The 17,557-nt window shown below is 44.5% G+C and overlaps 1 protein-coding gene across 14 annotated transcripts in view; it reads left to right on the top strand.

Moving 5' to 3' along the window:
* Window positions 1-17,557, top strand: part of KSR1 (kinase suppressor of ras 1) — a 116,811-nt gene that overhangs the window by 89,772 nt on the left and 9,482 nt on the right. For 11 of the 14 annotated variants that reach the window (XR_006286380.1, XR_006286381.1, XR_005222625.2 and 8 more), the window contains 10 exons: window positions 301-469; window positions 3,008-3,049; window positions 4,899-4,953; window positions 6,548-6,596; window positions 7,857-8,236; window positions 9,153-9,249; window positions 10,747-10,880; window positions 11,577-11,708; window positions 12,106-12,241; window positions 13,527-13,660. Coding sequence is in view for 11 of the 14 variants with exons in the window: in XM_037880325.2 (XP_037736253.2) it covers window positions 301-469; window positions 3,008-3,049; window positions 4,899-4,953; window positions 6,548-6,596; window positions 7,857-8,236; window positions 9,153-9,249; window positions 10,747-10,880; window positions 11,577-11,708; window positions 12,106-12,241; window positions 13,527-13,660 (1,328 nt within the window). In the remaining 3 variants the exon portion in view is untranslated. Of the gene's footprint in view, window positions 1-300; window positions 470-3,007; window positions 3,050-4,898; window positions 4,954-6,547; window positions 6,597-7,856; window positions 8,237-9,152; window positions 9,250-10,746; window positions 10,881-11,576; window positions 11,709-12,105; window positions 12,242-13,526; window positions 13,661-14,979; window positions 17,552-17,557 lie in introns of those variants that run through there. The other 3 variants (XM_037880323.2, XM_043531401.1, XM_043531400.1) reach the window with 2 other exon arrangements.

Genomic DNA, 17,557 nt, shown 5'->3' on the forward strand with positions numbered 1-17,557 from the left:
TCGACTGAAGTCATTGGCAGTTCTACCGCTGACTTGAGTGGGAGCAGCACTAAGGTCTTACGCTGAGATTTCAAAGCTGCTTAGGGGCTGTGGGTGCCACATTCCCATTCATGCTGAGACCATCTGCTGGCTTTTCCAGCCTCCTGCCCATAAGGATCTCATGGGAAGAGTCTACTTCTTTGCTGTTTGCACATAGCGACAGTGATTGGCTGATCTGCTTTGGGAAGAGTTGGTGACCCATCAATAAGCGTCTCCCTTTCCTAAGCAAAAATCACTCAGTGGCTTTTGTTGCTTTTGCAGGATCACCCACCAGCAATAAACCATCTAGACTCCAGCAGTAACCCATCTTCTACGACCTCCTCCACGCCGTCTTCTCCAGCACCTTTCCAATCTTCCAATCCTCCCAGCGCAACGCCTCCCCCAAATCCCTCCCCCATGGGCCAGCGGGACTGCCGGTTTCACTTTCCAGGTAACTGATTTGTTTCAGGAGAACTGTGGATGGTCAGACTTCCCAACTTCTTGGGCAGTGCTCTGGAGGCCACGGGCATGGCCTAGGTACTATCGTAACCCAGCAAGGACATGTGTGCACAGCCCTGCCTGTGCAGAATAGCACCACTTCTACTGCCGGGGGCGATCTTGGCTAGGATACAGGCCTGTGTCGAGCCGGCTTCTGCAGTGTGCTTGTTCCCATTTTGGAGTCCCTAACTCATGCTCCTAGGTATCAACCAGAACCTGGCCTGTTTTACAAAGTGCTTCCGCGTCCTGCAGGGGCTCTGTAAATGGAGGGGGATTTCTGTCATTGTTGGTCTTTGCATTGAGATGGAGGGTGGGCACTCATCAGCTAATTGTGACCAGGCAGAGAACCAACTGCAGAGTAAAATAGCTTTTGGCCCAGTGATTTAGGGGGAAGACAGGAAATAGACTGCCATGCGGAAGACCCTCAGTACTTTGCATTCTTGACTTATGCGTTTGGTTTCTAGATGATATAAGATACGGGCTACACTTCCCATGATGATCTGCAGCCATTTGATCCAGAGTAAGGGTCCTACTCCCCCATAAGCAGGCTGTTTCCCCACCTAGCAGGCATGTGTGTTTGACGCCGAGTTCCACTGGGGGAGCAGGATCTACTCCCCTCTCCTCCCTTGCACAGGAGGTTCAGGCCCCACAGCCTGGCATAACTTCCAAGGTCAGTGAAGACCCTGGGCCTTTGCACGGCCATTCTGCTGAACCTCAGGAGCTGTGCTGCCATTGGCCGACTCCCCCTCACATCTGTTCAGCAGCAGCTGCACAGGACAGTCTGTGGAAATGCTGCCTCCAGCAGTGTTCACACCTGATCTGGTTTCTAATCAGAAGCATGCTTTGCTTCCATGGACTTCTAAGAGCAGCTGCTCCCCGGGTGTCCTCCCTTCTCCCCCAGAACTCATGTAAAGAAACTCCCCTATGGCCTGCTGGTGGGAGAGGACTCCACGGGTTCCTGGGGGAGTGACACGTGTGCCAAGGTGTCACTCCCTCCACGATGCCCACCTATAACCAGACAGTCTGGTGTCCCCTCCACTGATGTGAAACAGAGGGAAAGAATTGGTATCTGCACTTGAGCTCCATTTGTCCTGCTGCAACCAGGAGGCAGGTAAAATCTCTAGGCAGCTTTGGGGAGGGGGCAGAAAGCTTTGACTGTGAGATCAAAGAAGGGGAAAAGCTACCCTGGCTTACACATCTTGTGCCTCTCTGCCTTGTTTCATGCTGTCTGAAATGTGTATGGTTTTAAAAGTTGTTGAAAGTAAAACTACCTACTCTGGAACAGAGCTCACTGAGAGAAGTTTACATGTCTTCAGTGGTCTCATCTTTCTAAATTCCCCTCTTTTGAAAGAGCATATGAAAATTCAGTGACTTTCTCCTCTGTTTGTTTGTTGTTTGCACATTGGTGTGTGTGTGTGAATGACTTGAAATCATGAGCAACTTGATTAATGGAGTGAAGAGTGGAAATGAAAACCAGGAAAAAATTGTGCTTTGTATAAACACTATTGGTCATCCATGTTGTTCATTATGAGTGCCCGCCTGTGAGGATTTTTGAAATGGCCGAGTCAGACATCTGTGGTGGGAAGTGTTTGCACTATGAGTGCGTTACAAAACACACTCTGCAATGAGTAGCATGAGGTCAGGGGGACTTCTTGCCTGAGTAAGGAATACAGACAAGAGCCAGGGTTGCATAGTCAGCACATTTCTTTGCTGGGGTCAAATTTCATTCCTTTGGCCTGGAAATCTTACTTGGTGCTATTTAAAATAGCCGTGTTGTTTTTTACCCTAGAGATAGCTGCATTTTTCTGTCAAGTCTTTGATCCATCACTGGAAGTTGCTGTTTTAAATGCAAAATCTGTTGTGATAGCCAAGACATCAAATGGAGAAGAAGCAGGATTTGATTACACAAAACAGAAACCTACCTGTTAATTCATTGGAATAAAATTAGCAAAAAGAAATGTGAATGGGCCAGATCCTCAGCTGGTGTAAGTTGGCAGAGCTCCACTGAAAACAAGGGTAGGACAATGTGGCCTAGCAGACAGCCATAAGAACATAAGTCACTTCATCTCGGTTTCCCCATCTGTAAAATGTGGATAATGACACAACCTCCTTCTGTAAAGCGCTTTGAGGCGTACTGATGACAAGCGCTATAGAAGGTTTAGTATTCTCATTCATGTGCCAATATACACCACCTGAGGGCCTAACCATTGTTCTTGGTCTCCCCATCTGGCCACATTCACTATCCGTAACTCCGCTTTCACCTGATTTGATTTAATCTGTCATCCTGTTCAGTCTTTCAAACATGCATGTGCTGAAATCCATCCACTGATCTGCCTGGTAATTAATCTACTAATCTGTTGCTCAAACAATGAGTTGGGACTAATTCACTGAATGCGTATGGGGCATTTGCTGATGCTATCTCTTGACACACTTAACTTGTTTTTTTTATTATTTCCTGGTGATTTTTGCTGTCCTTTTTTTATATATAAAGCTGCCTACTACATTCAGCATAGACAACAGTTTATCTTCCCAGGTGAGTTCATTGCTTTAATTCTGCTAACCAGCTTGTGCCATTTCTGTCCAAATTAAACTATTTTTAAATCTTCTGCTTTTTTTGAATGCTCCTGCTTTTCAAAAAAAAAGCTTTCTCGTGTCGACATAAACAATAACACTAAACCATTCATTCCTAATGTGTGTGTTTCTTCTTTACATTTTAAAGTGACATGGATGACTTGTTTAGCTGTAACAGTGGAGAGTCCCATCACAAAAGTCTATGTACCACATTGATGTTCCTTTGAAAAATCTTATCCCTATTTTCTGAGGGCCACATCCTCAGCTGGTGTAAACGGATGCATCTGAGGATCTGGACCACAGGGATTTAAGAAAGATTTAGTTGGTTCAGGTCAGACACTTTCATAGCTATTGGTGTGGAGCTGATTTTAAGGTTTGTTCGTCTAGAAGATGCAATAGTTGTTCTACTGTTACCATCAATAGAACCCATTTAAAAATTCACCCTGTTCCTTTCGGAGTCTTGTTTGGGTTTTTGTTTTTCAAAAGAGGGCCTTCGTTAGGGAATGTATTTTTGCAGGGTCTGCCCGTGCGTGCAGTAGGTTAGGTGTGGGGTGTGTGGGTGTAGTAGACTGAAGGAGGAAGTGCAGCAGTGACTGTGCGTGAAAGTTCCCGAACCCCCAGCTCCCAACCTGTTGGTCACTAGAGTGGGCCCTTCCCTGAAGATCTTAGAATCTAATGTTCATAGAATCCTAGAACCAGAGGGTTAGAAGGGACCGTCTAATCTAACCCCCTGCCAAGGTGCAAGATTTTAGACATAACGGGTCATGTTCCTTAATGTGTGTCTGTCACACCCTGTGATTGCGGCTTGTGTAGACATACCTGAACTAGCTTTAATATAGCTAGCTCGGGTGATGGAGCAGTGATGGAGCATACTTTAGTGTGGGTTAGCTCAGGTGATGGAGCATACTTTAGTGTGGGTTAGCTGCCAGAGTGATTATGCAGGGTTCTGAGTTGGCCTGTACTACCGCACGCCCACAGCTTCACTGCTCCATTACCTGAGCTAGCTAGATTAAAGGTAGCCTCGGATCTGTCCATACGAGCTGCACTCACACCCAGTGATTGCAGTGTAGCCGCACTCTGGAGTCCACCTCTGTGAAGTGGCTAATAACGATGGTACCTGCCTGTCTCGCAGAGGTGTCTGTAAACCACTTAGAGGGCCTTGAATGAAAGGCAAAATATTTTTGACTGAAGAATAAGATACTAATCTAATCAATAGTTACAGCCTCCTATTTCTACAACTGGTGCTCTTCACAGGAGTTCTTTTGAAATCCAGTTTAAATTCAGATTATGGGTGAGAGGCAGGCTTCCTGAAAGAGACAGGCTTGGGTAATAGCTTGTGGGGTTGCTATAGAAAATGGGTGACCTAAGCCAAGCTGACACTGGGTGGTGCTGATGAGCCAAATGGGTAAAGCAGTCAATTGTATATTTTTCATCATGAGCATCATTAGAAACCCTATGCAATTGGGTGCCTGAAGCTGGCTCCAATTCTGCAAGCAGATGCACAAGTGCTCAACTTTAAGCCCATGACTCGTATTATTGACTGCTTAAAGCGAAGCACATCCAGGTAAATTTTTTTCAGGATTAAGTTAGCAGGTGAGTTGAATACTTCACAAAATGTTGTTATAGGTGGTAATTGAACAAGTAAATCAGATTCAGTCAACATGAATGCCCATAATTTAGCACTATGCTGGTTGTTCATTGTTTACTTAATATACCTGCCTGTGTATTTCCTGTATGAGAAATAAATCCACAGTAGTATATGGTAGGGATTAAGCGTGAAATACATGTATTTTGTATTTTATTTTTTTTAGAAATTCCCAGTCCCCCACAAGTAATGCAGCCACCTGAAACAGCTGAAGACACTAAGTAAGCATTATGTTTCTTTATCCTTTTTGTTCATTTCATAGCTAACTGAAAAGGTAACACTTTTGTTGAATGGTTAGAGAAGAGGGGCTAGTAGGCAGGACTTCTGGGTTTCATTCTGAATTCTGTCATGGATTCATTGTGCAACTTTGGGGAAAGCACTGATCCATTTTATAAACTTGGTAAAGAGAGGTTATGATGCTTACTCCATCACTCCATGGATGAAAGGCTCCCTTAATGTGCAAAGTTCTTTGTTTTTAATCATTTGAAATCCTCAGAAAATGTGAAGAGAGGTTGCCCACAGAAAATTTTTTTAAAAAATCAATTTTTCATCAAAATTTTCCACAGAAAATTTACGGTTTACTGAAAAATGTTGGCCAAAACCTAAACTATTTGTGGCTGAAATATTTCTTTTTATGGGCATTTGGGGGTTTTTGTTTTGTTTTTTGTTGACTGCAACAAAAAAATGGTTAATTGAAAAACCAACTTTCTATCAAACAGTTTCAACATAATATCTTTGGCCAGTCTTGCCTTATCTTACCTTAAGGCTGCCTCCCTCGGCCACTTCCTTCCACCCATGCTCTTGCCAAAGTCTTACAGTTTTTTGCCTCACAATAGTTAAGCAAAAGATGATGATTGAACCATCAGCTCAGTTTTTTTTTTCCCTCCAGTAAAAGGTTTCTGCAGCGCCCTTCTCCAGGGGCTCTCAGGGTAGATCTCTCTCTCTCTCTCCCTCCCTGCCCTCTCAGGTGCCTTCTGAGATGCCTGGGGTCAACCTCCAGCTGAAACACGCTCTGCAGGTGTGGCTCGGTGGGGGTCTCCTCCTGTGCTCAGAGTTGCTCCTTCCCCTTCAGTTCCAGTGTGGGTTTTATATACCCCATCCCAGCTAATTAAATTGAAAGGTTAACAAACTGGTGACTCTTGGGAAGTGGGGTGAGCTGGTTGGGTGACTGCTGCTGGCTTCAGTGTACCTTTTGGGTGCCCCAGGAGAGATCAGATAAGTCCAGTCAAATGGATGTTGCAGGGTTTTAGGATTTACAGAGCATGTCCGGCTCTAAGCATGCTTTGGGATCTGGATTGTAAAGATCACAGCCTTTGGGCGGATCGCTGTTCATCGTTTTTGGGAGTTAATAACACCATAGCCAATACTCCATATTGCTCTGTCAACGTAGGTGCATCTGCACTAAGAACGTTAGGTTGCCTGGTATAGCAATAGCCAGTACTGGTGCCGCTGTACTGCTGCTAAACTGTTGACCATGTCGTGAAAACCTACTCAAACCCTACCTGCCCTCAGTTATCACTGGTGCTACTGCTTGTCCAGATGTTCCCTTGCTGGCTGTTGCTGTAGCAACAGGCCCTTCTCCTTCTAGTATAGACAAGGTCTTAGTGGTGGTTCAGTTGCACAGCAGAAGTAGTCTTCTGAAGTTCCCTGCCTGCTAACTGGAGAATAGAGCGCCCTCCTCTGATGTTAGTAGATACGCTTTGGTTCTCTTCTCAATTCTGTTGGTGGCGCTGAAAATCTAAGCAGCAGCCCAGCTTCCTAGCCTGAGTCCATATGCCATCATATTTTCATTGTAAACCCATTTTCTCTTGATAGTGCTGATGAACAGCTGGACACAGAGGGGGCTGAAGAGCCTGATGCAGAGGTATGCTTGTGAGTGAAATGGACCACCTCTCTCTTTGTCCACTCTCATACGCCGTCACAAAGGCTGTATTAAAAGCTAAATAGCAGGGCTGTGGTCTTCAGGATATGACTACTGAAATCAGCATGGCTTTCCTGTGTAATGAAATAGAGGTCTGTGCTACAAAATATCTCCTTTAATAACCCACTGTTCATGCTACAACTGGGTTAGGCTGCAAACACTTCGGTATTTTTATTTGGCTACATCTAACTTGCCTGCCTGTTAGCTATACCCTTTCCAATTGTACTAAGGAGCTCTTTTGTTGTTCGCTCACTTCTCAATAAATTGGCAGGACTATTTGGTGCCAGTACCAGGGTTGTAGTTTTCATCTAGAAAAAGCCTTTGATTGCAGTGATTGTTGGAGGTGCATTTGGAGGAGTTGCTTTCTTTTTGTTTTTTAATTTTTTAAAAACATTTTTGTAAAACAACTCTTTTAAATCTGCATGTCATATCTATGCAGTTAAAATCTGAGACTTCCAATAAACAGTCAGATTAGCTCATGGCTCCAATCCAGCAAAGCACATGCTTAACTTTTAAGCAAGTGAGTAGTCCCATAGACTTCACTGGGATGGCGGCTCTGCTGAAACATGTGCTTAAGTGGTTTGCTGGATCAGGAAGTAAAAGTGGATTGCTGTAGGGCTGGGCGAACCAGTTTTGTTACAGGCTTTAATCCAGTGACCATTGTCTTGAATGAGAGTCCTGCAATTGGGCTTTAGTTCTGGCCCAAAATGAGAATCTCGCTTCCAACTCAAATGGAACATGGTCTTGAAGTTTGAAGAAGCTTTTGGTTCCCCTTTTTGAAAATCAACTTTACATTTTCATTTGCGGAATTCGGGTCAAATCCTGAAAGGTGCTGAGCACCTACAAGTCCCGCAAAAGTCCACGTCTAGTTTCAAGTGCTCAGCACCACATGGGATCGAGCCCTCTAGCTCCAGCCAGAAGTGCTGAGATCCCATGAGAGAGGTTCTTCTCGCAGCCTTCCCAGCTGCACTTTACAGCCTTGGGAGGTTAAGATCAGCCTCTAGATTTCTGGGTACTTAGCCAGATCAAACCCACAAGCTGAACCCTTTGAGGTTATCCCATCATGAATCATCTTTGGGGTTTGTTGGCTGGAGGAATACAAATATAGAGTGCGCTAAGAGGTCAGTTACCAACCACCAGGTGGGACTCCAGTGTAACTGTTGTTCTTCTCCCCACCCACCCCCTTTTCTGATTTGCAAACAGGTCGAAGAGCAAGAGACAAATAAATCGGAACCGGAGGACGATGAGGACGAGTTAGATGACTTGCCCAGCAAGCGGCCACACTGGAAAGGGGTGATCTCTCGCAAGGCCAGTCAGACCAGCGTTTACCTGCAGGAGTGGGATATTCCCTTTGAACAGATTGAGCTGGGGGAACCCATTGGCCAAGGACGATGGGGGAAGGTTTACAGGGGGAAATGGCATGGAGAGGTGGCAATCAGGCTGTTGGAGATCGATGGGAACAATCAGGACCATCTCAAGCTCTTTAAGAAGGAGGTGATGAATTACAGGCAGACCCGACATGAGAACGTGGTGCTCTTCATGGGGGCGTGCATGCACCCCCCCCATTTAGCCATTATTACCAGGTGAGGACGTAGAATTTCACCACAGCACTGCTATGATTTTCACAGGGCTCTTACTGCGGATCAGAAAGCAGATGTAATGTGTAAGGCTCTGGGTTGGGAGCAATGGAGACAAATGTCACCTCTCCACAGGCAGGTAAAGCAAGAGCAGTAGTAGCATATGGTTCCAGCACCCTGCCCTGCCAAAGCGACTCCTCCCATGTGTGGGAAGGACTGGCGGTTGTCCAAGCTTGATGCTTAGTCACTCTTTGACGTCTCTGCTGACCGAAAGGTCTAGAGTGCAAAGTACTATGCAGGTCAGGCTACCACAATCTGGCCTCTTGTGTTTGGAAAAGGAAGTGTGTAATTTATTTTTTCTCCCATCTAGGGAGCACATTCTTGAAAGCAGAAATGTTCTAAGAGTCAGTGCATGGACCTGATCTGTTTACAAAATGCTATCATATGACCTGTCCTTTTCGTTCCGCTTCTAACCAAACTTAGGAAAGACTCTTGGCGAAGCAAGAAACAGAAAAAAGTAGTAGTTACCTTTCTCTTCCTCTCATGGTTTTTAGCGATTTGTGTACAGTACATGCTTAGTTTATGCCTGGTTTTCATTTACACTGCTCCAGAAGTTGCAAAGAGGCCTGAAAGTGGCAGTGCCTTGAAGTGGGCATTTACACTCAAAATAGTGTAAAGGGGCCTATTGTAAATGAGAATCAGGCCCATTTACATTTTTTAGACACTCTCTTTTGTGGGGGAGGGTCCTGTGTTATAAAACCCTGCCATCCACGTCATATGAAACTGACAGATCGAGCACTTTCAAGTCTAGATATGTATTTTTCCCCAAGGGAAAGAAGGGTGAATGTTTAGGAACTTGCATTTTTCACCACATTGTCTCTTCTTTTTTTTCCCCCCCGTCCTCCTCCCCTTTTCTTTGTAGCTTTTGCAAAGGAAGGACGCTTCACTCATTTGTAAGGGATCCCAAGGTATCTTTGGATATTAACAAAACCAGGCAGATAGCTCAAGAAATCCTTAAGGTAAGAGAGAGAACACTAGGTGAATGGAAGAGGTTGTTGGTTTCAGAATTAAAACTTTCTGGTGGCTTTTGAGCTGGGCATCATATTTGCAGTGACATTCCAAATCCTGTGGAAGTCGGGAAGTTAAAACCCTGGATCAGGTTTGTCCAGAACTTCGCTGATGCCTGCAAATCATTTGAGTAAAGCTTGTGGCTGATTGCTCTGTCTTAGGCCTTGTCTACATTTAGAGTTTGCCTTGATTTCAGCCACCAGCATAGCTTCATCAGTGCAAGCTGCTGTTTGACAATGGGGGCAGATACTCAGCTAGTGTAAATGGTCATAGCTCCATTGAAGCTCATGGCCATCAATGAAGCTATGTCAGTTTACCCTAAATGAGGGTCTGCCCTCTGGGGCTTATCCCACTTTTGAAATCAGGGCAAGTAGCACCAGCGCAGATTGCAGCCAATTGCACCCTTCCCTGACTACACTACGTGCTTGCAGAAGGTAGCTACACCAGTGGCTGTAACTGGGGTGAATCGCCAGTGTGGATGAAGTCTGTGATAAGAATTCTGCTATAATAAGAGGGAGAAACTCTCTTTGAATGTCCAGGCGCTGCCTCATTAAGTCATGCAAGATACATCACCATTATGCTAATATATAAGAAGTGATCATAACCCTGCTCTGGTATTCCTTTAAGTATAGTGCTGTGTTGAAGTTTTTGCTACAGACCTCTCCTCTACTGTTTGGAATGCAGATCATCAAAGCCAGTGTTATGTTTCTTGGCTTATCTGGGCTTTTCCATGCTGGACTAATCTCACGTTCTGCTTCTCATGAGTTGTTAATTACAAGGCATGCCAAATGCAGGACTCTCTTTGGTTTTCTCGGTCATATAGTCTGTTCCTTGGGGCTGCTCGAGTTTACTGGCTGTTTTACTACAAATGCAGAGTGGTCCTTCTAGCATAAGAATGACTTTTTCCTCTTGGGCAGACGACTCTTCCAGTTGACCAGGAAACTCCCAGTGTTTATGGATTCTGTGAGATGTTTTTATAGGACAATGCATGGGGCTGTGACTCAGGCAGCCTGTTTTCTGTTCCAGACTCTGCCCCCAAGTTGCTGTGTGACCTCTGGCGAGTTACTCATTTAACTTCCTCAATGTGGCTCTGATAAAAGCTTCTGAAATGCAGCCAGATATGCCAAATGCAGCCAGATATGTCAAAGTGCAGAACCAGAAGCCCTAGCAGGGTTGAGTTGTGAAGGGGAAGGGGGTCTGGGAGCTGGGTAGCACATTAGCCTGAGACTCAGAAGACCGTTTCAATTCCCTGCTCTCCCACAGACTTCCTGTAAGTCACCCAGGCTCCCTGAGCCTCCCCTCTGGAAATAGGTGATAATAGATCTGCCCTACCTCACAGAGGTGGCGTGAGGATAAATCTGTTAAAAGAATGTCACATACAACCAGGTCATATGGAAATGGGGGTTGTGTAAGGTAGGGTTACAGCCAAGTGTGTCAATCTTTTCCAGGGCATGGGGTATCTTCATGCAAAGGGGATTGTGCATAAAGATTTGAAGTCCAAGAATGTCTTCTATGACAATGGCAAAGTGGTGATCACAGACTTTGGACTATTCGGTATTTCGGGTGTGGTTCAGGAGGGAAGGTAAGTTAAGGGTTAACGTCTCTAGTCCATTTCTGAAACAAGCAATGGTGACCAAATAGACAAGGGGCCAGATTCTGATCTCCATTACACTGGTGTAAATCAGGAGAAATGATTTGCTTTAACAGATATAGACACCTAACTTTAGACACCCAGGTTTGAAAAGTGGTGTGTGTGTGTGTGTGTGTGTGTCTAACTGTCATGCTAAGGCACTCTGGCAAAATAAAGGGGTCTTAAAGCAGGAGAAAGGGGCCCCCTGGAAATACCCCTTCACAGACGCCCTTCCAGCATGTATAGAGATGACATAAGGGCTCTGTACCAGCTATGCCCCCTAGCCCTTAGTGTTCGAGGCAAAAGAGGGGGTGTGTGGTCAGAATTCATTACACTACAGCCCTCCCCTGCTTCCCAGGGTCTATGGGGGACCATGGGAATTAGTATAAGAGCAGCTTCCAGGTTGCCCTAAATTACATCAGGGGCTGAGCAGGCCCCTGCCCAGCCTCTGAACATAAGGAGCAAGTGCAGGAATGGAGCCACCGAGAATTAGGCCCAGTATATTTCTATGGTAAAAAAATAAAACTTGGAGAAGAAATTTTCAGAGTAAAAGACTTCCCATCAAGAGTTCCTGCAGCTAGCTCTGTGCTGTGTCCAATTATAACATGCAAAAGGGGTTAGCTAATCTCACTTCCTCCTTGAACTAAGGCGTGAAAATGAACTGAAGCTGCCCCATGACTGGCTGTGCTATCTGGCCCCTGAAATCGTTCGTGAGATGTCTCCTGGGAAAGACGAAGACAAGCTGCCCTTCTCTAAAGCTGCAGACGTCTATGCTTTCGGGTAAGAATATGAATATTGGTAGATTGTAGGGATGCGTGAACCCGCTAAATTATGGCCTGATCCAAAGCAAAGGGAAAGAACCACATTCATTGGAATGGGCTTTGGATCAGGCCTCAAGTACAGAGAGCTGAATAATGGTGCGTTTTACTTCTGTGCTGTTCAGTCCCTTGCTGTAAAAGATGTAAGCCGGCAGACATTTTATCAGAGAGGAAGAATTACATTGTGGTTAAGGCACAGGATGGGGAGGCAGGAGTTATGTGTTTTATTCCGATACGATATTGGTCCTGTTCCATAAGTGATCGGTGCCTTAGTGTCCCTATCTGTAAAACAGGGATGTCAGTACTCTGTCTTCTTCACAGGGATGTTGTGAGGCTTAATTTATTTACCGGTGTTTCAGGACTGTTTGGTATGAGCTCCAAGCAAGAGAATGGCCTTTCAAGAGCCAGCCAGCTGAAGCACTCATCTGGCAGATCGGAAGCGGAGAAGGAGTGAAGCATGTCCTTGCTACAGTTAGTGTAGGGAAAGAAGTCAGTGTAAGTGGAAATCCTTCCAAAGAACCATTGATCAGAGATTCTGTAACAGGTCTGGAGAGGAGGGGGAAGCTTACTTGAAGCGTCCTTCAAAATTATGAAGGAAAAGGGAAAAACACACCCTAAAAATCAATAGTACCTTACCAGCTATTTTGCCCCAATTCAGATATGTACACACTCAGGTACCACGTGGCGTTCTGGCCCAGTCATGGACCAGAACTTCACTGCGCTAGGCGCTGTACAAACACAGAACAAAAAGGATGGTGCCTGCCTCAAAGAGCTTTACAATCTAGCTGCCGTTCTCATGGCAAAATGCATTCCCTTGCCCCAACAGAGCAAGGACAGAGAAGGAACTGGGTGCTTAGCTCATCGGGTGACATCCTGGCCTCAGTAAAGTCAATGGCAAAACTCCCCTTTATTTTGGTGGGGTCAGGATTTTACCCCATAGTTTCCTAAGCATTTTCTGCAGATTTATACTCAACAGACTTATCCCCAGACCGTTCCACTTGGAGGAGGATCGTGTCAGATAGCACAGCTTTTGTATCTGGGTACATTTACCTCTCGCAGTAAGAGCCCTGGATGTCCCCCTGGACCCTGGAACCTCTGTGGTTTGCTACAGAGGAAAGTAGTGGCTGCATGGGTGTCAAGCTCTGCACACGCTGGATCAGAACCCTGTGCCAGCTCCTCCTAGGACAGTGCAGCTGGGATTTCCAGAGGAGCCAGGGGAGAAGGGACATCACGGTCACCAGGTTGGGATTTCTTTGATCCTGTGGCCACAGTCCTTGTTCAAGTCCAGGGGCTGGAGTTCTTTTGTGCAGAACCTGCAGGGTTGCTCTGTATGTTGCCCACATGCTGGAGTAGGTTTCAGCCTCCAGGTAGTTTCTCTCACACAGCTCATTCATGCAGGTGCTGGACACGTGTGTATTCAGGAGGTGGGGTAGATGAATTTCACTCGTTTCTTGTAGAAATCCATAAGCTCTGTATTGTTCAGGCTGTTGCCAGGATTGTTTGAAGCATGTGCCCTTAATTTATAAGTTGTCCCTTGTCCTGAATAACTGATGTGGAATAAAGAGCAAAGTCAAGATTTTCAAGTGACTGGTGGCTTTGGGCACTCAACTTGAGAGACTCCAATTTTCAGAAGCCGCTGAGCACCTGCTGTCTGAAAATCAGGCCCCTTCAAGTGTCATAAGTTGGGTGCCCAAAAACAGAAGGCCTAGTCATTTGGCCCCTGTCACTGACCTCATGAATTAAACAGGATGATAATGAGCCCCCAAAATGTCGTCCTCAGGAAATCCTCTCAGCATGTTGGTCTTTCGACCTCAGTGAGAGACCCAGCTTTACTCTTCTCGTGGATATGCTTGAAAAACTGCCAAAACTGAACCGACGGCTGTCGCATCCCGGACACTTCTGGAAATCTGCAGAGTGAGTATCTCCTACTTACTTTCATGGGAGTGGGGTTGGACCTATAGAATGTACTATTTTTTTTTTCTCTTCTGTATAATGCTGTAATAATGGAGTTATATTTATTTGATATTCACTAACTTAAAGAACACTTAACTCCTTCCCCAACATAAAATGATTCATTCTATTTTTTAAAATGTCTTTTTTGAGTCTCTCTTCTCCTCCCCCCAGTTCCCGCCCCCTGAAAATGCAGACTTAAGCATTATTCCTGCTCTAAAAGGAAGAGTAAATCCATTGTCAGTTATTCACCCTTGGTTTTAAATCCTCTTCTGAGGCAGAAAGTCCACCAGTTTTGGTGGAAAGTGGCAAACAACCTTGTAATGTTTGTGGGAGGGGCCATCTTGGCCTCAAAAGTGGGTGGTAGTGGCTGGAAAGGGGGCATGGCAAAGGTATGTGCTGGAATATATTCTGAGGATTGACCTATGGGATTATAGCTGTAACCTAAATGGTGATACAGTCATGAGTCTCTGAAGTAAATGATGGGGATAAACCAAAATCTGATGTGAAATTCACCTTAGTGTAGAAGAATAGTATAAAGCTAATTGTACCACAGGGCCTGAGCATTTTAACCTCAATCTCTCAGAATAGCCACTAACTCGGGGGACAGAGCTTCTGATTCTGCGTGCATTGAAACCAGTGGGAGTTTTTTCCCTCGACTTCAGTGGGAGCAGAACTGAGTCAACACGGTAGCCAGTGGGCCTGATTTCATCTCGTACCAGTTTAATGTCAGTGTAACTCCATCAGCATTAATCACATGACTAATGTGAGGAAGGGCTACTCAAAAGAATAAGGATTTGCAGAATTGGGCCTTTATGCAAGAAAGTATCCTGGTCTCAGGAAAGTGCTTTATTTCCATTGAAGTCAATGGGATTTAGACACATGCTTGCATGCTTTCCAGAACCAGTTCCCCAAAGCAGGGTTTATGTGAGGTACTAAGGCCCAGTGTACTGGGGAGAATTCCACCCTTAAGGAATATTTTGCTCATTGCTATATTTTCATGAACAGAACTTCTAATATTTATTTTTTTTCTCTCTCCTTTTTTTCCAATGGTTTGATCATCCTCTTTCCCATCTCTTAACCCTTCGTGATCCTCCTGCGGTATCTTATCATAACTCCTCAAATGCTTCACCTTTTCTGTATTGCAATTACCACTGCGTTTCCTGATTTTTACTTCTTTTTGAACACTTCACCAATTTCCCTGTGCAAAATCTTCCTGTCTAACATGACATGGAATTCTGAATACTTTGAATTCATTCTGAAACGTGACTGTTTCCTCCAAGACCCTGGCATCATTACTACACAAAAGGACACTACTCTCAGCCAAGAATGAACATTTACTGTCCAGTCATTGATAAATAGAGCTTTCTGATATTTTTCCTCTCTGCATCAATCTCTGCTTTAAGCATAAAGCACCGTGAATCCTTTACACTTGTTCCATTATAGTAATTTTTCTAAAGCTATAGCACAAATGTTCTTAAAAAGAACACATGTCAAATATATCACCAGTTATACAGATACTATGCAATGGTGTGCTCCTGGGAAAGCCAAGTATCTTCTTTGCACCCTGAATGCTATAGCAGCTACAATGGGGCAATGTAACCTTAGTCCTTGCTATTGTTGATTGAGCTCTGACCTTTAAGAAATTTGGTCATAGACTCTTCAGGATTAATTATAAAATGATATACAATTTTCAGGGTTGGGTTTTGTTTTTTAAACATATTTGAAAATGATGTTGAAACTTACGCTAAAATATATAAGCACATGTATGGCCTATAATTATGGTGCTTTTCCTACCTGTGCTTCTATAATAAGAGAAATAGCCTGTTCTTTTTGCTCCCCTCTGGTCTAATGAGGTTTTATCTTAGAAATCCCTCTTTCATTGAGTTAGCAGAGTTAGATAGTAAAAGGTGGGCTGGATCCTGTTATGTGCATAGAACTCCCAGTGAATTCAGTGGCAATTCCACACCTGGAGCAGTTACAGGATGAGGTCAGTAACTGATGGAGTTTCAGTGGCGATGAATCTATCTCTGTGTGTCTAATCTCCTGAGATATAATTAACCGTAACATAGAATGTGACCTGTACACTGTCTACCCTCTGTCTGAAAATCCCCACTTACCTTATAAAGCACATCTAAATATGGATGGTTCTATTTCATAGCTGAAAGATGCTAAGATCATATCATCAACAGCTTTTTTGCACATAGGGATTTGGGGTCAGGTTTTTAAAGGTGTTTAGGTGCGTAAAGATGTGGATACCTAATGGGGCTTTCAAAAGCGCCCACATGTCTGCTCCCATCAGATCCTTTATCTGAATAGCTTTCCTCTACACATTGAGGTATTTTTTAAATCCTTTTGAAAGGTGCTGGACTGACAGCCCTGGAGAGGGAAGCCCTCTGTTTAGCCCCAGCTACCAGCAGCAGGAGTGTTCCTCAGTGTGCCTCAGCCCTGTTTGATAGGGTGGCTCAATCTCCAGCCCCATTTTGACTGGCCAGGAAGGACCTCACTGAATTCCAAATGTGACTGGGCACTTGCCACTAGGGATGGGATTGGGATCGCCCATTAAGTCAAAGTTCAGCCACAACCAACCTTGGCTCACTTCTAACCTGCTATGTAGAGGTGAAGGGCTCCTTAACCCGTTACCAAGTTCCTGCTGAGCCATCCAGTCTCCATTGTGACATTTCCCCTCCCTTTGTATTCACTTATACTGATCCTTCTTTCTGTGAATCTAAATCATTTACCCATTTGGGTGACATGACTGCTCATTGGCTATGAGGTTTGTCTAGCAAATTTGACACAGCGGCGTGTCCAAAAGGAGTCTGCTTTCCTTGCTGTAGATAACAACAGTACAGAAGAGCACAGTATTGTACAAAATGTGCAGAGGATATCTTAAAATGTCCAATGTTTCTGTTCAGTGACTTTGTCTGGTTTCTCTGCACAATAAAGGACACTTCTGCTAGATAAGTGGCCACTCTGAATTTTTATGAATGGTCTGGCACCTTTTCGTGAACTCAGCATTTCCCAAAACTTTGGAAGGTCAGCTTCCCATCAAGAAGATGAATCCAATAGTGACCCCCTGTAGGCCCCATCCCATGAGTTCTCAAAGGCATCCCCAAAAGAAGCTGTCACTGAGGACTTGTCTACATGGGGAGATTGACTGGAACAACTATGTGGAGCAAGCTATTCTGCAGTGGCTATTTTGGAATAGGTCCCCATGTGGGCACACTTCTGGAATAAGTCACTTTATCTGGAATGATTAGTGCACTTTCAAAGCGGAGTAATAAATCTGGAATAAAATCACTTTTATTCTGGAATAGTGTGTGGAATAGCATATTCTGCAATAGCTAGTATGACCAATTTCCCTGCGTAGACAGGCTCTCAGAGTAGTTTGTGTAGATCTTCATAAATTGATACTTCCTCTCCTTTTTTGCATGCTTTTAACAGTGAAATATTGTAAATGTCAACCGTGTTAATTATCAACATTGGGATTTGAGTTAGTGCCCGCCAAATGAATGGGGCAGTTCACAACTCAGAGCTATTGTTTCAGGCTCTCTGCAAATTCAGGCAGACATTACTGGATTGGTTACATTCAGGTCATGTTTTGAAGATTTTCTTCATAACTGTAACAGCTAGAGACTGACTTTTCTCATTTTTAAATGCAAGCTGTGTGATTCTGAGGCACAATGGAGAAACAGAGGTTCACACCCTCTCTGGAAAATCGTTTGGGTTCACCATGCACTTTGAGAATCACTCCACTAACCCCTTGATTTGTTTTAGGATAAGCCTTACAATGTATAATTCTCTAAAGCTTGCTTCTGGTGACTGCAGACTAACTCTTATTGTTTTTTTTCTTCCTATCTT

Source organism: Chelonia mydas, chromosome 17, assembly GCF_015237465.2.
Source record: "Chelonia mydas isolate rCheMyd1 chromosome 17, rCheMyd1.pri.v2, whole genome shotgun sequence".
Taxonomy (NCBI): Eukaryota; Metazoa; Chordata; order Testudines; family Cheloniidae; genus Chelonia; species Chelonia mydas.